This window comes from Sparus aurata, chromosome 3 (assembly GCF_900880675.1).
Source record: "Sparus aurata chromosome 3, fSpaAur1.1, whole genome shotgun sequence".
NCBI classification, from domain to species: Eukaryota; Metazoa; Chordata; class Actinopteri; order Spariformes; family Sparidae; genus Sparus; species Sparus aurata.
The window spans coordinates 11,925,510-11,944,934 of NC_044189.1; the positions used below are offsets into that span (position 1 = coordinate 11,925,510).

At 44.3% G+C, this 19,425-nt stretch overlaps 2 protein-coding genes across 4 annotated transcripts; one reads left to right on the forward strand and one right to left on the reverse strand.

Moving 5' to 3' along the window:
- Positions 1–628: 628 nt before the first annotated feature.
- On the reverse strand, positions 629–14,646 carry LOC115578905 (SH2 domain-containing adapter protein E). The gene is made up of 7 exons (XM_030412249.1): positions 14,485–14,646; positions 11,342–12,426; positions 8,201–8,327; positions 5,363–5,611; positions 4,804–5,032; positions 4,379–4,498; positions 629–3,352 (listed from the first exon to the last, which is right to left on the reverse strand). Exons 2-7 carry the CDS (start codon positions 11,900–11,902, stop codon positions 3,169–3,171), a joined length of 1,470 nt encoding a protein of 489 aa, XP_030268109.1. The 5' UTR covers positions 11,903–12,426; positions 14,485–14,646; the 3' UTR covers positions 629–3,168.
- Positions 13,175–18,877, forward strand: pygo2 (pygopus homolog 2 (Drosophila)). Of its 3 annotated transcripts, XM_030412247.1 has the most exons (4): positions 13,175–13,391; positions 14,164–14,224; positions 14,856–14,908; positions 15,488–18,877. In XM_030412247.1, the coding sequence occupies exons 2-4, from the start codon at positions 14,176–14,178 to the stop codon at positions 17,138–17,140; spliced, it is 1,755 nt and encodes a 584-aa protein (XP_030268107.1). In that variant the 5' UTR covers positions 13,175–13,391; positions 14,164–14,175; the 3' UTR covers positions 17,141–18,877. The 3 variants fall into 3 exon arrangements, with proteins under 3 accessions (XP_030268107.1, XP_030268106.1, XP_030268108.1); XM_030412246.1 differs by having other exon boundaries at positions 13,175–14,224; XM_030412248.1 differs by lacking the exon at positions 14,164–14,224.
- The last annotated feature ends 548 nt before the right edge of the window (positions 18,878–19,425 follow it).

Genomic DNA, 19,425 nt, shown 5'->3' on the forward strand with positions numbered 1-19,425 from the left:
CTTGGCACCAGACAGAGGCAAACAGTGATAGTGTCCTGCCCGAGAGCCAAGGAGAAGCGGGTGACAGACAGATATCAGCCTCGGATAACACCGACAGGGTGAGGACGGTAAAGGAGAGGAGCGAGCGATACGTAAGAAAAGGAGGGAAGGGTGGAGGGATGGTGTCAATTGCTGTTTTTTTTCCTTTCGCATTAAGCGCCCTTGACACGGCTGTAATGATACTACTCTTACTCTTTGTCTATTTTAGTGCCTACACACAGGCGGCTCACGTAAGATGTTTGTCCTCAACACGATCCCCGTCTAAACTCAATCTCTCCACCAGACCTTTACCCCCCTAACCTGTCTTAATAATCCATCCCCCTTTTAGCCAAATGGAGAACTAAACTTCCAGACGGATCACCAAACTGCTGAAACCGCAATCAACTCTCGCAGTTAAAAGATTCATCGCGCTCAAAAATAGCCTCATTCAGTCATGTCAGCATCCGTGAGGAGGCCGCTTCCTCCGGGGCGGCGACGAGACAGTTCGACGCTTTGATCATCCTCCCTCCTTGCACGCGTCCCTGACACCAACACCCCTCGCACTTTGCTGTTTGGGATCCGAGAGGAACTCACAAAAGGACGGGCAGCGTTGAGATTCAGGACCTTTTTTATTTGAAAAAACTTTTCAACAATGTTTGAGCAACAGGCCTCCACATGTCAGAGAACAACGGTGAGAAATATAGAGCAGGTGTGTCTCCTCCTATAACTTCCCCGCACTGTCAAAAACTACAATCAGCCCCCCCCTTTAAATCTCTGAAGAGACATATAAATGGCAGAGCTCCTAAAACAAAAACACATGATACAAAATATAACCTTAGTTCTACCATATTTTACTGTCAACCGGCTGGCTAACATTGGGTTAGAGATCAGAGCTGTACAAATGATTTACAGCAGTTCTCTAATCTACGAGTACACACGTCGTGTTGAATGTTTGAGTTACATTTAGAGTACACAAAGAAAGATAAGACTCGAGTGAATAAAATAGTCACCACTTCTCCATTTGGTGTTCTGCCTCTTAGCACCAGGGGGCGTTAGACCCTGAGGGAGAACAGAATCATGACAGCATACCCAACTGCCAGAATAAATGTGAGCTAGTAATTTGGAAAACTCAACATTTCTGCAACTTCTGTTTGAGTTGAATGTCTTTTTTTTTATTACCGACTTGACTAAGTTTGGAGACACTTGGTGAGGGTCAGGAAAACATCATGGTTCATCATGGCTTAAAATACCTGATTTTGTTGCAGGAGCACAGGTGGAGATTGTCCAACTACCCATGAAAAAAAAAGGCGGTTTTGGTCGCCACAGAAATGTTTGGAATTGTTTTCTTAAAAATATCCAGTGGTGCGCCTCGAACTGCGCTCGTTGGCTTGCAATAACGCCACCACTGACCCCTGTCCACCTCCTGATATGAAAGGTGGCTAATAAGCATAGGTTGAGGCAGGATGCAGGGATGGGGGTGGCATGGACGTGGCTGCCAACCAAGAGACCACTGTTCAAGATGCTGTTTCATCATTTATCAGTGTGAATTTACTGGATATTTTTAACAAGACGTTGGCACATTTTCCAGCCATGTTTGTGGCAACAAATCCAAACACTGGTGTACTCAGAGAAGAGGATGATCACCCCCCCCCATGGTGCACCCATGTTCCTAATAAATGTTGCCAATGTGCCCTCTCAGATGCCCCTGTGGTAGATAAAACGTGATAAACTGCCCTCTAGACTGCCCTTCCAGTTCACTATAAATGCATTACATCATAAATGACCTTCTGTACGCTGGTGTCCCACCGCGTGCAGCTGGTGCCCTTTTTTAGTTTTTTCGCCCCTGTCCCTAAAACATCCCGATTCCACCACTGGAACAAGGTGAGCCAAAATGTGATGTTTCCCCAATCCAGAGTGTTTTTTGTGCCTAAGCCAAACCAGACCATAAGCACAGCATTGCATCAACATAAGATGTAAAACTGAACATAAAGGCAGGTATATTTCAACATATCCGTACATTGCCAATATTAATTCTGGCTGATTGGGTTGCTGAATGAACAATATTCAAAAGAGAGAGGCTGTAACAAAACTGACATTTTCCATGAGCTTAGTTTTTCATCTTTACGCCACATCAAATTGTCACTAACAGCCCATGAATGAGTCAGATAATAATTCTACAGTGTTTTCCTACCACAAATCCCAACAGTTTGCAGATTAATTTTACAGATATTTCCCCCAAAATGAGCAGTGAGGTTGTTTAGCCGAAACCTAAACAGGAAATCTCTCAGTTCTTGTCATGAAAAGCACTATTAACTTTTTGTAAATCCGTGGCACTTCAAGCACATTGCATCAGGGTGATTCACTCACTCTTCACAGTGCAGATAACACAGTGGAAACAACGCCCTCATTCACAGTAAAAAACAAGAGGGAACCCTCAAGGGACAGTGGTTACAGACGACTAACAAGTATAAGATCATAAATTATAAATACGCTGCGAGCATGAACATTAAAAAGGCTGATCGTTGTTCGTATCTTGATAAGCAAAGAGATATGCTCCGTGCACGGATTTTAACCAACATCTGTGTTAAAGGGAAGAAGGAAATTCTTTATGTGTGTTACTATGTCGGTGCAGTGTACCAGCACATCCACCAGAGGGAGAGAGAGAACTGCACACAAGTGAGCTTCACACTCTATCAAAAGGCACTTCTCTGCCTCATAATAAATTCCACGTGGCAGCAATAACAAACAGTGTCATGTGTGGCATCACTGGATAATTAAAAACAATACATCTGTGTGTGCGTTCCTGGTCCCAAACCGACTCAAAGTCACATTTGATCTTTAAAAGTGCCTCGTGGTCTGCGCTTCCCCGCTTGTTCACATGCAAAACAGCAGCTGAGATGTTTTGCATCAGCTGCACATCAAAGTAAAATAAAGACAGAGAGTCAGCTGCAAACATGTTCTGATCATCCAGTCAGATTGGATAAAGCAGCACACGAGGCAGTGGTCACACAGCCCGAGTTGTGAAGTGAGACTGAGCAGCAGAAGTACACATTGATCAGAGGTGAGGTGGGTTTTTTGGAAACACTGTGTCCATGTGGGTCCAGAGGCGCGCTTGTTTTTTTGTATACCTAAAGCTCGGCCCGGTCGGAGTCAGTTGATGCGAGGCACTGGGTGCAGCAGGGTCATGTGCTCGGCGCCGTTGAAAGGCAGGCGCTGGGTGCAGTAGTGGTGCACCACCTCCGGGATGCTGGGAAACACGCAGCTGCTCTGGTCCAGGGTGTAGCCGTTTTCTTTAGTCTGGGCGACGATGATGTGGACGCAGCCTTGGCTCGTCCTGAGTCACATGGGAGGGACGAGCATTAAACCCACCATCCAAAGACCGACACATATACACATTCTGGGGTGTGTTTCTAAGGATATAATACATGATTCAATAAATGGCATGAAATGCACCAAATATAACATTAGAAAACAAATGTAGTCACTGATTACCTCATTAAATGAGACACACATTTATGTATGTTTTTAATTGCTTCTGTATGTACTGATCTTTCCATCGATTCCTCATTTATTATTCCTTATTTATTCATTTATTCATCTTTTTATGTATCTATATTTTTGTTTCTATATTTTTTCTTTATATATTGCTTCATTATGCAAACAATCTTACTACAAAAAAAACAAACAAGAATAAATAAGCTTGTTCAGAGTTGGGGGGGATATGACATGTGGGGGAAAATGAAAAGGTAAAATAATACATAAATAATACGTAAATAAATAAGTAAAAAAAACACAATACAATACATTATTTTTTTTAAATGAGATATTTAAGTGAATTAATAGGTGAATTAATAGAAAAGGTAAATAAATACGGATATATGAAATTATATCAGATTTGACTGTCAATGCAAAAATATTATTTACATTTTTTAACAGTTTTTTTCTTTTTGCTTTCAATTTTGGCAGTAATGGTCCACAGTCAACATCTGCCTGTCTGAGAGACATGCCATGAAAACAGAATTTCACAAACATAACTCAAACACGAGGAAAGGGTTTGTTAGGGACTATTTTTAGCAGTGGATTATAACATAGTGTTGATGATGGCAGGAAATGTTTGTGGTATTTAGTCAAAATGAATTAGATCATCATGAGCAAGGACATTGAAATGAGAAATGTATTGTTTGTTCTGGTCTTTGAAGGAAAACATTTTACTGTCTCCTTTAAAAAGTTAACCTAACGGTGAAAACTTTCGACTGCTGAGCCTGAAGCTGTCTAATCATTCCACACACATCAGTATGTGATCAATAACTGACACTTCTTCCCCCGAGACGGCGCCGTTGCACTTTCAGGCTTCACTCACTTGAGGGCGATGGAGTACTTGCTGTTGTCCGACTCGCTGTTCCGGACCAGGAAGCTGGCCTCCCTGCAGGACTGCAGCTGGAACTCCGCCTCCTGACGAGTCACACAGCCGTGGTACCAGCTGAGACAGAGGGTGGGAGTCAGGGGGGGGATTACGCTTCATCTGCTATTGATCAAGGCCAGAACCTCATCTCATATAAAACCTCTTGGAAATGATCATCGCTCTTACGTAACTCTGAAGTACATTAAAAGTCTGGAGCGAGGTTTATTGTAAGAACAAGGAGCACATGCAGACACCTTCTGACATATAAAACATCTCAATTCCTTTGTAAATATTTCCAGTATTAACTATCACAGTTGTATGCATCTACAAGGATATCCTGCCAAGTGAATCTGTGATGATTTATGCCGAGTTCATCCCCTCACCTCTGTTTTTCAAGCGGCAGGGAGGGGTCGACGCAGCGGGCCTCCGGGTCAGGGGTCGGAGGTGAGGATCTCAGGATCTTCTGCGTCCAGCTCTTCTGCCTCAGATGCTGATGCTGATGCTGATGCTGATGCTGCGGCGGCGGCTGGGCCGGCGGATGCTGGGGCTGCCTGGTGAGCGTCGGGTGAGGCGTCTCATCTTTAGCTTGGCGTTCGGGGCTGTCAAACTGTGCTGGGGTAAGAGGGAGCGACGAGAGACGATGTGAAGAAGCAACCGACTCTGTGGCTGCGTTTGAACTGGGTGCCGCAGCCTCCAGTAAATAAAATAAGAAGGCAGCAGTTTGATGATTCATGCAAGATGTTATTCAGTATGCTGTTGGCCTGTGCAGCGTATGAAATATAAATGTGAGAGCGGGCCTGAGCTGTTTTTTGAACAAATGTACCTCGTATTGATCTAAGGCGGTGTAGAAGCAGGGCCGGATCTGTAAATATGAATATAATATTCCCAAGAATTGGATGTAAAGCTTATCCTCAATTCGTACGTAACAAACGCGTGACATACCCGACAGAGTTCTGACAATGTGCTCCTTCTTCCACTCCCAGGGCAGCTCGTACTCAGTGGATGGGCGAGGATCCAGCTCGGGCCCCCGCGTGACCACCACCGCCGCTGTCCTGTCGCCGTCACCGCCTCCCTCGTACGGCACGTCGTATATCTGCAAGGGCCCCGGCTGACCCTCCTCCACTGCTCCCTCGACTGCCTCCATCAGCACACACACCTTCAGCAGGTCCTTGGAGCCCCGACGTCTGATCTCTGGAAAAGTAGAAAACAAGGGGTTTACGATTAAAAGAGATTATAAGAGTATTGTACAAAAAAGGTACTATGTCTAATTAGACACCGCTTAAAGAGGGTTTGCAAGTTGTGTCTATCTGGCTTCATCAAAGGTTAATATAATATAATATGATAGGATAATGAGAATGACTTTATGAAGGACACAAAAAAAAGATCCAAAGCACATTCAAAACAACAGTCAGTGTACACAAAATACAAAACAAATGCAACATCATCACAAAATGACAGAGATTTGCTAATTAAATCGAAATTATAAATAACTAAGAAATGATAACAACAAATTTTGGGTTGCCAGGTTGTGACAACACCGTATGTTGGTGTTTATCTTTTCTACTGGATAGTCCTTCTGTTATGAATGTTGGTAGTCCATAAATAAATGCTTAAGACATTTTGGTGAAGAAATAAGTGGTTAATATACATATAAATAAAAATAAATGTATGAATTATGCAAACATTGTTTCATCCCACAAGTTGAACTGCTGGACATGAGATGTCTCCTACGTCCTGCTCAGTGTGTTTGTGCACCGGAGGCTTCCGGTTTCCACATCACACTTTTTGTGTGCTGAATATTGAACCAGGTTTGGCTTCCATACCAATATCGATGTCACAAATCTCCTATTTAATGAGCACAGAGCAAAGAGTGCAAAAACAGCTTTCTACTCTTAAACTCTGGACAAATGTCATTCTACAGAGTGAAACTCGAACTGTTGGAGCAAGAAGAACGACTGGAGGGGGACTTAACTATGATTGCTCTATGACAAGCCTGAAGGCCCTTTTACAACCTCAATTAATCATTTTGTTAGCAGCCTAATTAGCCCATTCATTAGTTGTGTCTGTTGCTAAGCAAATACTCTTACTTAATTAAAGTGGTTTTAACCAGGGCTAATAAGGCAAAGTAAATCTACATTAATCTACCTGACAGCCGACTTAACTAATTAATTACTTAACTATTCATCAGCTAAGACTGAAAGAGGATTCAAAAGGTGCATTGTTTATCTCTGTACTTTTGTAAACATACTGTTTCTTTTTCTATGTGAGAAAAACTAAAAAAAAAGTGTGTTGTTTTAAAAGACTTAAATTCAGAGCTTTACACGTCAAACATAGAGAACGTCCAGCTCCCAGGTACTTTGCTTCTTTTCAAATCTACATAATAAATCTGCCCAGAGTGCATGAAAAGTGACGGCTTTCGTCATTTTTTTATCAATAAATGATCAAATTGTAGTTAAATCAACTTAAGTTGTTGGTAATTTCACTGTTAACAAACACTGAAATGTTTTTTTTTTTTAAATATTGAGCAATTGTTCATTCTTATTAACTTTATAATAGCCATTCAAACAATGTTTATAGATTAAGTATGACAAACTGCAGTTGCATCTTTACAATAAACAATCACTTAAAGGGTCTCCATGTTACAATTTGTAGCAATTAACATGTATTAATCGCTTTTTTATTGGTCATATGTGAGCGGATTGTAACGTGACTTGAAACACGAGACCTTCCCCGCCTCTCTTGTCTTTCCATACAAGCCTACGGACGATTTGTTGTTAAAACACTGCAGGATTCTTTGGACGCAGGTTGGATTTTCTGCGACAGGATTCGACTCTGTACAGGTTCTCAAGTCCCTTGTCTTAATTCCTTCTCTCTGCTCGGCTAACAGGGAGCGACAGCAGCTTAGTTAGGTTTAGTGTTTTAGTTTAAAGACACAGAGCCCTTTTGATGAATGGCTTAAAAGGTATTTAACTGTATGTTAAAAGTGAAATAACTTCGAATAACTGAATTTTAAAAAGGATCGCTCATTGTTAATGGTTATTTTAAAGTTTACTGTGTCTTGATGGTAATCAGAGAAGATTAACAGACACGTAGTTCCCCTCAAACATCAAGTTTGACTCTAATAACTGATGTCAGCTGCTATCCAGAGTGTGAATAATAATCCTGCCCTTCTCTCATGGCCTTGCTTATTGAGTCACTGTGACATCAGACTCTTGCCGACTTCCTCCGTATGATTTAAGCCTCATAAATTGACTCAGTCACATCATCACATCCTCTGTAGACTTCTTCTCCGAGGAGGCCTGGAAGTAGCACAGGGCACTGACTGAAGTCTAAACTCTACTAGAAAGCGTGGCAATAAAACATGTTCACCTTCGCAGCGGGCGATTGTGTAACCCTTTTTTAGCTCAGACAATGGGAGTGATGGAAGGAAAGGTCAAGGGAGCATGTGATTGGACAACGGAGCACCCGGCTTCCTAGATGCTGGGAAGTTTTGATGAATGATCAGACAGGTCCATATAGGGGGTTACACTGAGCTGTGTCCGATAGGGGGGGGGGGGGGGGGGGGCACTGAGGGCCAACTTCCTTTTTGGAGAATAGTACCAGGAAACAGAGACAGGAAAGAGGAAGCAGGAGCAGGAAACTGCACCCATTGTCCGAACGCAACACAGTTGCCATGGCCACCCCACGGGGCGCAGGGAGCACTGGGGGAGCGAGTTCACGCTCTCAGAGACTGGAAATGGGAATCCTGTCGTTCACACAGAGGCTGAGGAAAAGTCTTACCCGTGATCATCTGCTGAGCGTCGTACGGCTCCATGTAACCATCGTTCTCCCCGACCCTCTCCGCCTCCCTCTGCTCTCTGGTCTTCTGAGCGTCAAAGGGATCCGCGTAATCCTCAAGGATGATCACCTGGAGAGAAAGACGTACGCAAATCTATTCATAATTTCATACTTTAAACTCTGAAAACGAGGAAGGTTATTAGGGTGGATCTCAATGATACAGAGCATACAACATATAGGTTGACATAAGTTGCTAAAAGTGATGGATGGGTGGTTGAACTGCACAGCTTCTACCAAACCTTGAACAAGAAAAAAGACCACAAACACTTCAAGGAGCAATGTCAATATCATCACATATCATAATTAAACATCTTTGGGTTTTTTCACTGTTTTATAGGACATTTAGCTAAATTTCAAGAGTTTTTTACTAGTTTCTGACCTTTTTAAATCAAATGATAAATGAATACAGTATAAATTCACCCTAAAAATAAAAATTCTGTCATTTTCTATCCACCATTATGTCGATGAACAGTTATTTTATGACATTTTAAAACAAGTCCCCATTTAATTCATTTGTTTGGCGGAATGCTGTCCTGCTGTGACGCTCCAGAAATGTTTTTCGCGAACTACGAAACTTCACCCGTCTTTCCATCCACATGTGGCTGAGAAGATGACTGAGTTTTCATTTTCGGGTGAACTTGTCCTTTAATCTGTTCGTCATTCGGTCTAAGTAATGTCCAAAAATGGCGAAAAACTCCAATCAAAGAGTGCAAAACCCCAAAGATACTCAATCCTGGCAAACAAAGCGAGCAAATTCTCACATTTCAGAAGCGGGAGTTTCTTAGCACTGATTTAAAATCAGTGTGAATTGAGACCATGATATGATGGGAGCCATGTGGGGGTGCGACCGACTAAAAAGATGCTAAACTAACTGCAATAAACTCCAAGTCAGGCTCCAGCAAGTCAGAAGAACACCCGACAAACCTAAAGCCCTTGTTTGATTGTCTTCACATTCACATCTCGGTCGACAACCTTCTACTCGTCACGCCTGATTGTCTTGCCATCTTATCAGTGCCGTATCATTTCTTGTTTAATTTACAAGCCTCTGGCCGAGAGACAACGGCAGGCGGTGAAAATGAAGTCGTCTCTCAACAATCACTTCCAGTTGCGTTCCCACTGCCAGAGAAACGTTGGCGTTCGGATGAAGCAGCAGCAGACGCTTGACAGGCTGCAACACAGATACACTGACACAACACACATCTTCCTCACAGCACAGCGTATTAAATCTTCATCAACCGAGAAGCCGGGAGGAAAAGATATCAAAACGCACAACATCTTTTGCAAACATGAGCGTGAGATCAAGACAGGGGATTTATTCCCCGTTCTGAAATATAAAACTGCCATTTTCCTTCTCCCTCTCTTTCATCTGTCATGTTCCTCACCATCTCTCCGCCTATCACTGCTTCTCTATCTTTCTCCTCCTTTTCTTTTTCAAAGCCAGGCTGGAGGGGGACCTGGGTTAGCGCCCGAGTGTCAAGTAACACGATGCTTTTTATAACATGATAGCCTTCACCGGGGGGGGCTGAATGTAGTCAAAGAGCGGGGAGAGGAGGGTGAGAGAAGGGGAACACCGAGGCCATACTGAACACGGGAGAGAGGAAGGAGGAGGCCTCGCATCTGACCACAGCTTTGTGTGTTCGAGGCGAGGAAGGTGGGTGTTAAGGGGCGAGGGGTGGAGAGGAAGAGAAGGAGAGATAGGAAAGACAGACTGGGAAGAGTGGACACAATGGGTAGAGAGGAGTGGAGACAAAGCGGGAGGGAGGGAGGGAGAGAAACAATAATATCAATTTTCAGAGCTTGGACTGGGTCACTGCTGCTCCATTGTCAACAGTATTGATGACACTACGTGTTGTTTTAAGCCGGAGCAGGAGGTGGAGGTTGCACCGCCGAGGAAGCTGCCAGATTAGATTATTTCTTTCTGTTCGGCTTCACGTCACAGCAGCAAAGATCCGTCAGCAGAGGTCGATTTATAAAAGCAGCAAAATCAAGAAACACTTAAGTTTTACTTCAATAACGTTAAGGAGTTTTACCGATACAATGTTGGCTACCCAAGACTATAAATCCCATTTAGGGCCATCAAAAAAGTCATATTGGGATTATTTTGACAGATACCGAGATTCACGATTGTCCAGAATAAGCATTTTTGTCTGACAATTTTTATTTTCGCTGAAAAAAAATAGAGAAATCCTGATGATGTCACACTAGTTGTGGTTTGCACCTCTCATTTTACCTCTATTGAAAAAAGGTTCCAGCGGATTGGATATCGCGCTTGGATGTGCTTGGATGTCGATAATACTGTGATTCATTGTGCCGCCCCATTCCCACCCACAACACTTACAATCTAAAAAAGTGCTCCGTCACAAGTCCTGCGTTCAAAATGTCTTAAAAAGTACAAAATCTAGCAAAATAGTTAGCAACAACGGAGGTAATGCAGAGTAATCCATATCACTGTGCAATTTAATAGTCTATACATCTCAATCTGAAAAGCATATTAGTAGCTGCCGGATGAATGGTATGAAATGAAAATACTCAAGAAAGTGCAGTACTTGAGGGAAAGTACTCCAACACTGTTCACAGGGAGGAAAAACTACTTAAATCTGGTTAATAGCCCAAATCAGAATCAAAACAATGAACACTTGTAAACACTATGCAATAAAAGTATTTGAGTAATTTTTACTTAGTTACATTTCACAGCTGGTTGTTTGCTGGTGCTATAACATGCGAGCAGTGATTTAAGGACGTATCTGACTGAGGTGAAGCTCAGTTAACATACAGTTTGATGGAGTAATCCTTGATACTGTATCATTAAATAGACTATACTATATATTATATATTCATCTGGAAAGTTGAAGCTGTCAGATAAATGTATTGGTAGGAATTGTATTTTCTTCTAAAATATATTAAAATGAATGTAGCATTACATGAAAATACTCTGTACTTGCTTAAGTGCAGTACTTGAGTAAATGTACTGAGGAAACAAATCAGATTACATCAATTCATGAAAAGATGAACACTCAAATAGAAATGTTACAGAAGTTTGATATCTGCTTCCACGTGACCCAGTCTGCGGCGGTGTTTACTCACAGTTTCGGTTTTGCACTGGGCCGGTTTCTCGGCTTCAGGTACCGGTACCGGACCGGTGACGGTGCCGCAGTTGAAGTTGGGGCTCTTGTCCTGTTTGTCCACCCTGATCAGCCGGCTGATGTAGGAGTTGGCGGATGGAGAGCTCTTCAGAGGTCTGTGCTGCTGCTGCTGCTGCTGCTGCTGCTGCTGCTGCTCCTCGAACACCGGTTCTGCTGGTTCTGCTTTGGAGTTCTTGCGGCTCTTCCCTGACAGGAGGGAGTCCCAGACCTTCCCATCCTTCGGGCCGCTCACACCGATCCTGCTCACCTCTGTGGCTGAGTTCTTGCGGTTTCTCCCGGAGAGGAGAGACCCGACTCCTCCACCACCTCCTCCTCCTCCTCCTGTGCTGTCACTGGAGGAGTTCTTGCGGTGGCCCGTTTTGGAGCCAGGTGTTTTGGTACCAATACTGGCCACCAGCCCGAGTTTTACGGCTCTGGGCTGTGAGCCAGACTCGGAGGCTGAGCGGATCCTGTCGGTACCGTTCTTCAGATTGATGGGGAACTCCTTGAACCACTTCGCCATTGTAGCTCGGATGGAAACCAGTAGCGCTCTCTGCCTGCTGCTCCGACACCTTTCAGCGCCATACACCGGGGGCCCCAGAGACGCACCTTCAGAAAAAACCCACGGCCCCTCTAACAAAAGACTTCCGCTGCTTTATTCTGGGGTAGAGCCTGTGTGAACTGCGGGATCTCCACACCTCACTTTAAAAGCATGTCATAAAAAGCTCCCCCTCCAAAAAAAAGTCTCCAGTCTGAACCTTCAGCTTTTAGAATTAAAACTTAGAGGGGGAGGAAAGGGGAGGGAAGAAAAAAAAACATATACCACCACTTTATCCCATTTGTGTTTCTTTTACACCTGTTCCTTTCTTCTTCTAAAAAAAAAAAAAAAAAGTTTATTCCCTTTGGATGAAAAGTTGTCTGCGGAGCGGGAAGATCCGAAAGAAGGCGAAGTTCTTCTTGCTTCTGATTTGCGGTCCCATTCCCAGAGTGGCTGATAATCGAGTCTTTCACAAGCTTTCGCCGTCGCGATGAGGCTCCTGACTGCGCCTGGAGTGTAGAGGGGAGGGGGTGTCTAAAGTTAAGAGAGGGGGGGAAGGCAGAACCTGGTGGGCGGCGATCGGAGCTTTTAATTGTAGGACACAGGGGCAGAATAAGCAGTATTCTGGTTTTGGACTGAATTATGACACCAGTATTTGGCTATTCCTGTGGCTTCTTATAGCCCAATGAATGCAGCATAAGTTTGATCTGTAACATGCAATATAATGCAAAATATAAAGTTACAAAGGAGATAAGTGAACATGGTTATAGATTAAAGAAAAGGCATCTTAAAATGTTTCATTTAAAACTCGTGCTCTGACGCGTGAATAATAATAAACGCAAACATCTGCACTCCTGCATCCACTGACGCGAACGTTTGTCTGATAATGACGTAAATTGAAGCAGACGGCTGAATTAATATTTTGATGTTGGATAATAATTCAATATTAATCATTATGTCACTCGGTAATTCTTCTTAATTGGCTGTCTAATTAATGTCCACCCCTTAGTTTAATTGCACGGGGTATCGACGGGAAATGGTCCGTTCTGAGCTTCTCCACATATGCCAATGAAAGGTGTGGCACTGTTTCTCTAAAGTGAATAAAACGCTGCGGGCGATAATAACGCGGATAGTTCGTCATTAGGTGATGTTATAATACTAAGTGTGATTGAATGCGAGCCGTTTGGCGATCATTATTATTTTAAACGCACTTATTTATTCATCAAGTATACTTATCGACACCCCCATTTCGGCGACGAGATGTAACCTTCCGTGGTGCGCGATACCCCTGCCTGTCCCTCTTTGTCCGGTGGCGATAGAAGGCCATGATAATTATGGCAAAATTTGCGTTTTTGAATGAATTATAGTTGAATGGTGGATCAACAAGCATACACCGAGTGACGACTGGTTTGCTGGCAATGACACACCAGAGAGTTTCAATTTAAAGGACAGCAGAGCAAGCAACGGAGAAAGGGTACAGTTTGCTTCCAAGACAGTCTGCAAGATGGCTAGCTATCTTCAGTGGCATGCTAACGTTAGCTAGCAAGCTAATGTTAGCATAGTAAACAACAGTTTTTCAAAACATGCTCGATTGTTTTGTCTGGTAAATGCTGTGATGCGTGAAGTCAAGTGCACATTTTTCACAAATGAATGTAGAAAAGATAAAATCACAGTCTTCGGTTAATGTCCCGGCGTTGCGGTTACTGGGTGAAATCTCAACGCTGCTAGCAAGCCACATTGAGTAACGTGGCTAAGCTAGTTAGCCGAGGTAGTAACTAGCTTGCGTTAGCTAGCTGCTGGTCGAGTTCTGTGCTACACATCTGTGATCATTTAGAGAGGGGAGGTGGGGTTGCTCTGTAACTTGTTTGTACTGGCAGTCAAGCCAGGTAGCAGGCGATCGGTTTCACCCGAGCTAGCAGAAACTGGCTCGCAACGATACGAACTTGCGCTAAATAACATGAACCAGCTCCGCTTTTACCTGCCATTTATTTGGTGACCAAATCCCGGCGTGACAGACACCGAAAAGATTTGCAGCTGGAAAGGAGTTTGCAGACCTGGGCCGGCGTTATTACCATAACCCTTAGCTACCGATACGTGTTAGCAATTGCTGTGATGATAACCATTTTAGCGGCATTGACATGACCTGAAGGCAGATTCCACCTACTCGGCTCATAGCCTTCAAGACGTCGTCATTTTTAACTTTTTTTTTCTTGCATATGAACGGTGATATGCCACTTCACCGACAGTCATATTAGCTAATGGCTGCCGAATCGGGGAGACTACTGGCGGGACAAGGAAAACGCAAAGGTAGGAATTAATTTCACCCATCTCCCAATCAGATCGGAATCATCCATTATTGCGCTGCAATGGGCTGCACTGGTGCTGTTAGCAAATCCCTTCTCGCCTCCCCCATATGTAAACTTCACGACTGTCTCCGGTGGTGGCTGTTTCTCCCAGAGTGGATTCTGTGGACGGGGTTCATGTCTATCTTGCTATCAATGTACCTTCAACTTCGTTTTCCTCGTTCTCATGTCTTCGTCTTTTCCTGTCTCCCTCATTGACCTTACCTCTTCTGCCTCTTGTTTGCGGCCTCTCTCCCTCCTCGCCTGGGTCATTTTTGGTCTGCCTGGGTCATGTTGCGATTCAAGGCTTCATAAACCTTGGGTGATGGTAACGCCTGGATGTTCAGCATCTTGTCCTCATGCCAGTCTATGTCCCATCATTGAATCCATTCCCAACTGTTGGACTTGAGAAAGAGGCCCTAGGTCTAAAAAGCTGCTCCACTCTGTCACTAAGGGGTATTGGCCAATCCAAATGTGATGCTGCACTCGATTGGTGGTGGACCAATAGCATGAGATGTGCAGGCCAACTTTTGGTCTTTGCTAACATTATATTTCCCCCTTTCCGCCCCCTTCCCTTCCATATTTTGCTATTTCAGCTTCACAGATGAAGAGCCCGGAGAAGAAGAAGGCAAGGAAGTCTACTACTCAGGTAACAGTTGGTCTTTTATTTCACAAAAGGAACTGAAAAAATGAGAATTTGAAAAGGGACGCACAATGTTTATAAGACTGCTAAATTGTCAGCCAGGTATAGGGAAATTTGAATCATCGGCATCTGTGCAATTCTAGACGATAACACAACATAAAAATAGTTTTCAGTGACTTAACAAGCGCAGTATTTACACACTGTCAACACAGTGGAGGGCTGTTGGCTCCTTAAAAAGTTAGTTTGCAAGCCACCATTAAACATTATGAGGAATAAGAGCAAGTGCAGCCTGTTCTTGCGATGTAAGGATTCTTCGTAGAGCAGGGGGATGAAACACAATGAATCTAAGCATTGAGTGATATTAAATCATCAATTTTTGTTGGCTACATCTCATTTTTTCTTACCCTCAGGTGTGCACAAACTACAGATTAGGAACTTCGTTTTAAAATACAAATTGTGAAATCAGCTTATTGGTATCTAGCTGGAAGAAATCCATGTCTTGCACCTCAATTTTAGATCATCCAAAGTTGAAAAAAATCAGTTATAGAATCAAACATTTATTCTGTGTTTTCTGCTTTGTTTTAGGCGGCGGGGTTCTCCCACCTGACTGAGTTTGCACCCCCTCCAACCCCCATGGTGGACCACCTGGTCGCCTCCAACCCCTTCGACGATGACTTTGGGCCCCCATCCCGACCCAGTGGGGCAGGTGGACCGGCCAGTGGTCCATTTCTTCCCAGCCCGGGTGCAGGCGGAGGTGGTGGTTATGGAGGAGGAGGCAGAATGGGCGCAGGCATGGGCTTCATGGGAGGACCAGGAGGACCAGGCGCCGGCCAGCCGGGACGGAGGCCACCGTTCGGTCCTCCATCCAATGCTGGACCGCACCACCAGCTAGGCTTTGGAGGAATGCCTGGCTTTGGAGGTGGGGGTGGGGGAGGCAGTGGCGGAGGAGGGGGTGGTGGTGGATTTCCTCCTGGTGGCCCATCTCAGTTCAACATGCCTCCAAATTTCAGCCCACCCATGCACCCCGGGCCAGGTTTCAATCCCATGCTGTCTCCAGGAGCTATGGGAGGTCCCGGAGGAGGAGGGCCTCACCCTCGGTTTGGAATGCCGCCACAACAGCAGCATGGACAGGGTGGCCACCCATTCAACAGCCCACCGTTACCTGGTGGTGGAGGCCCCAGAGGGCCTCCACATGGCCCCCTGCCTCCCATGGGAGGAGGAATGGGTCCTGGCATGAACATGATGGGTGGACCTGGAGGCAACATGGTGGGAGGCTTGCCAGGTATGCCCCCTCAAGGACAGTTCCCTCCCTCACAGGATGGACCCTACCCTGGCCCCAGTCCACCAGGACCAGGCAACGAGGATGGAAAGAACTTTGGTGGAGGAGGAGCACCACCTGGGCCTCAACAGCAGCAACAGCAGCAGCTTAACCTAAATCCCAACGGCCCCCCTCCTAATAATACCACTCCTGGTCCTCCTCCCAATTCTGGCCCACCACAGCCAGGGGGGGGCTTTCCTGGCCACCCTGACGTCCCACAGCCCAATGCCAACACACCTGGTCAGCCTCCCTCAGCACCGCCTCAGACTAACCCCAACTCTTCTCCTACTGGTCCCCTGAATGGATCAGGCCAGCCCCAGCATCAACCGCCCAGTCAGCTACAACCCCCCAGCAATACAAACACCCCCAACTCTAACAACTCTACCCAGCAGCAGCAGCAGCAACAATCCACTCCACCTAACTCTGCCCCTGGCTCAACCCCTTACAACCAGCAGAACAACACCCCCGGTGCCAGTGGTCCCATGCCAAACGCAGCCCCCAATTCAGGTCAGAACAACATGACCAACAACAACGGAGGTAACACTCCCGGCAGCAACCCCAATCCCCCCTCTAACTCCACTTCCACACCGAACACCCAGTCTCCCCTCCCCCCTGGCCCTGCTGCCCCCTCGACTGGACCCGGTTCTGGCCCTGGGAAGCTCGGCGGCCCCGGGATGGTCTTCCCCTGTGGCCTCTGTATGGCGGAGGTGCATGACGATCAAGATGCCATCCTGTGCGAGGCATCGTGCCAGCGCTGGTTCCACCGTGACTGCACAGGCCTGACAGAGCCAGCGTACGGGCTGCTGACTCGAGAGAGCGCTGCTGTTTGGGCCTGTGACTTCTGCATCAAGACCAAGGACATCCAGGCTGTGTTTGTGCGCCAGGCATTAGGCCAGCTGGTGGCAGCTAATGAGAGTTGAGGAGTTGATGACAAAGGAGAAGCGCAGAGGGAGCGACGCATAAGGACAAATAGAGACAGTCTTTGCTCTGATCTAATTGAATGACCTGTGTGTCATGTCAGCTGCTTGCCCAGCTTTCTCTTGACTAGCCCTTTACTTGTTCACGACACAGAGAAACACACTCATTGACATTCATGCTTATATATAGCACTTTGAGTGACTGTAGGAAAATGCTTCCCCCCCCCCAAAAGGAGTCAAATCATAATGAATGTTAAAACGACACAGTCCTTCAGACATCTAGCCTGCCAACCAGCAAAGCACTGACACCAACACACTACCTCACACACTTTGTGACTGACTGGCACGGAGGCTCCCGCACTAACAGACTGTGATTGACTCATCACAACTCATGCACCACATGAGTATGATAATATTTCAAACACACACACATAAACTAACGTTAGGCGGGGGAAGTAATATCGAAATATTCCCCTAATGTGTATAGACAGAACAACTCAGAACATCAACATTACTCTCTGATTTGTCACGGCTTTAAATCGAAACAAACATGATGTATCACATCTTTAAAATTGAAAAAAATAATAGAAAGAGTGCCTGGAGAGCTTAAAAGGGACTTGGGTTTTATTTGTTAATTGATGCACAGCTTTATTTGCCATCAAAATGCTTCATTCTAGCACTGCCCTGCCAGATTTCTAGCCTTTTTTTTTTTTCTTTTCTTTTTTTTTTTTTTTTTTTACTGCAAGCAAGCGAAAGAAAATGGAAAAACACATCTGTGTATTGCAGTGTAACTCCTCAAACATGATGTGAAACAAGAAACAAAAGTTATTTTGGCAATTCCTGCGCGCACACACACACACACACACACACACACATACTTCGACCCTGTACTTCTTGTATCAGTCATTTTGTACCCAGTGCTGATTTAATCCAAAGGAGACCGGGCAGAGACTTCATCCACGCCTCATGTAGAGGATTTTACCACCAAAATAGTTGTAAATATTAGGAGGAAACATTTTGTCTGGAACTCCCAGCAGTTGCCAGAGAGTTGACCAATGAACAAAATAACAAGTGGAACTTCTGTGTTTTGGTTGTCTACAGTATGACGTTTTGGTTTTTATACAGTCAATTTCTTTTTATCTCTGCAGTACACATGAATTGTGAAATCAGTGCTTTTGGATGGTGTTGGCATAGCAAGTAGTGACATCATGTCATATCAGATGTGCATAGTCCTTTAAAAAAAAAAAAAAAAAAAGCAAAAAAACAGGGCAGGGGGGTGCATGTGAACCAATGCAGTAACTGTCTGATCTGTTTATGTTTATACTCTGGCCTATGCGCTGCCACGGGCCTTGAAGTAGACCAAATAACTTAAGAGCGAAAAATACCCAATTTTTCACATTTCTGTCACGGTATATGGTGTTTATAACTATTCTTCCTTCTCTCTTTCCTTATTTTTCTTTATTCAATGTCCGAGTTGCCTTTCTGTTCTTGCTCTCTCAGCTGTCCCTTTTTGATTTTGTACTGGTGTTCGTGCTGTGCTCTTGCTCTGGTCTGGCGCCTCCTGGTGGAACCTGGAGGAACCAGTGAGTCCCACACCTGTTGGGGAAGGGAAAGGTACTGAAGTCTGAAGTAAAGACAGATTTTTTTTTGTACTTGTCCATGTCTGTTTTTATTCACATTTTTAAAAAATTGTTTGCTAATTGTTGTATTAAAATTAGGGTTTGAAACCCCGATGAAAAAGTTAAATGTAATTTTATTTGTCATGATGTTACTGTAGATTATCGTGTTTAACCATCATAAGCAGTTTGCTTTAAGGTTTTTTCTCAATTTATTGCGAAAACAGTTATTTTGTGTAGCTTTTATTAGCGGATTAATCGTTAGTTCTGTGGTGATTTATTCAAACTATTAGTTACCTTACAGCTAAAGAAAAAAATTTATTTTATGGGAGTGTAAATTAATCATTTCCAAGTAAGTTTTAAAATTGTATATAAAATGTTAAAATAGTATAACCAAGAGCATTTTTTTTCAAGGCACAGCTGGTTAGCTAAACCTGCGAAAACAGCCAAATGAACAAAAATAGTAAAATATTCAGAGTTAAATTGATGATGCATCATTAACTTGTTTTTAAATGGAGCTCTTCTTTCAAGAAAATCAGAAGCTGCTGCTCTACGTCACATTTAAAGGATGAGGTCACTGATCATTATCTTCTCACCGCCATGCAGGTGGAAAGTCGGGTGACGTTTCATAGTCCACAAAACATTTCTGGAGCTTCACAGCAAAACAGTGCT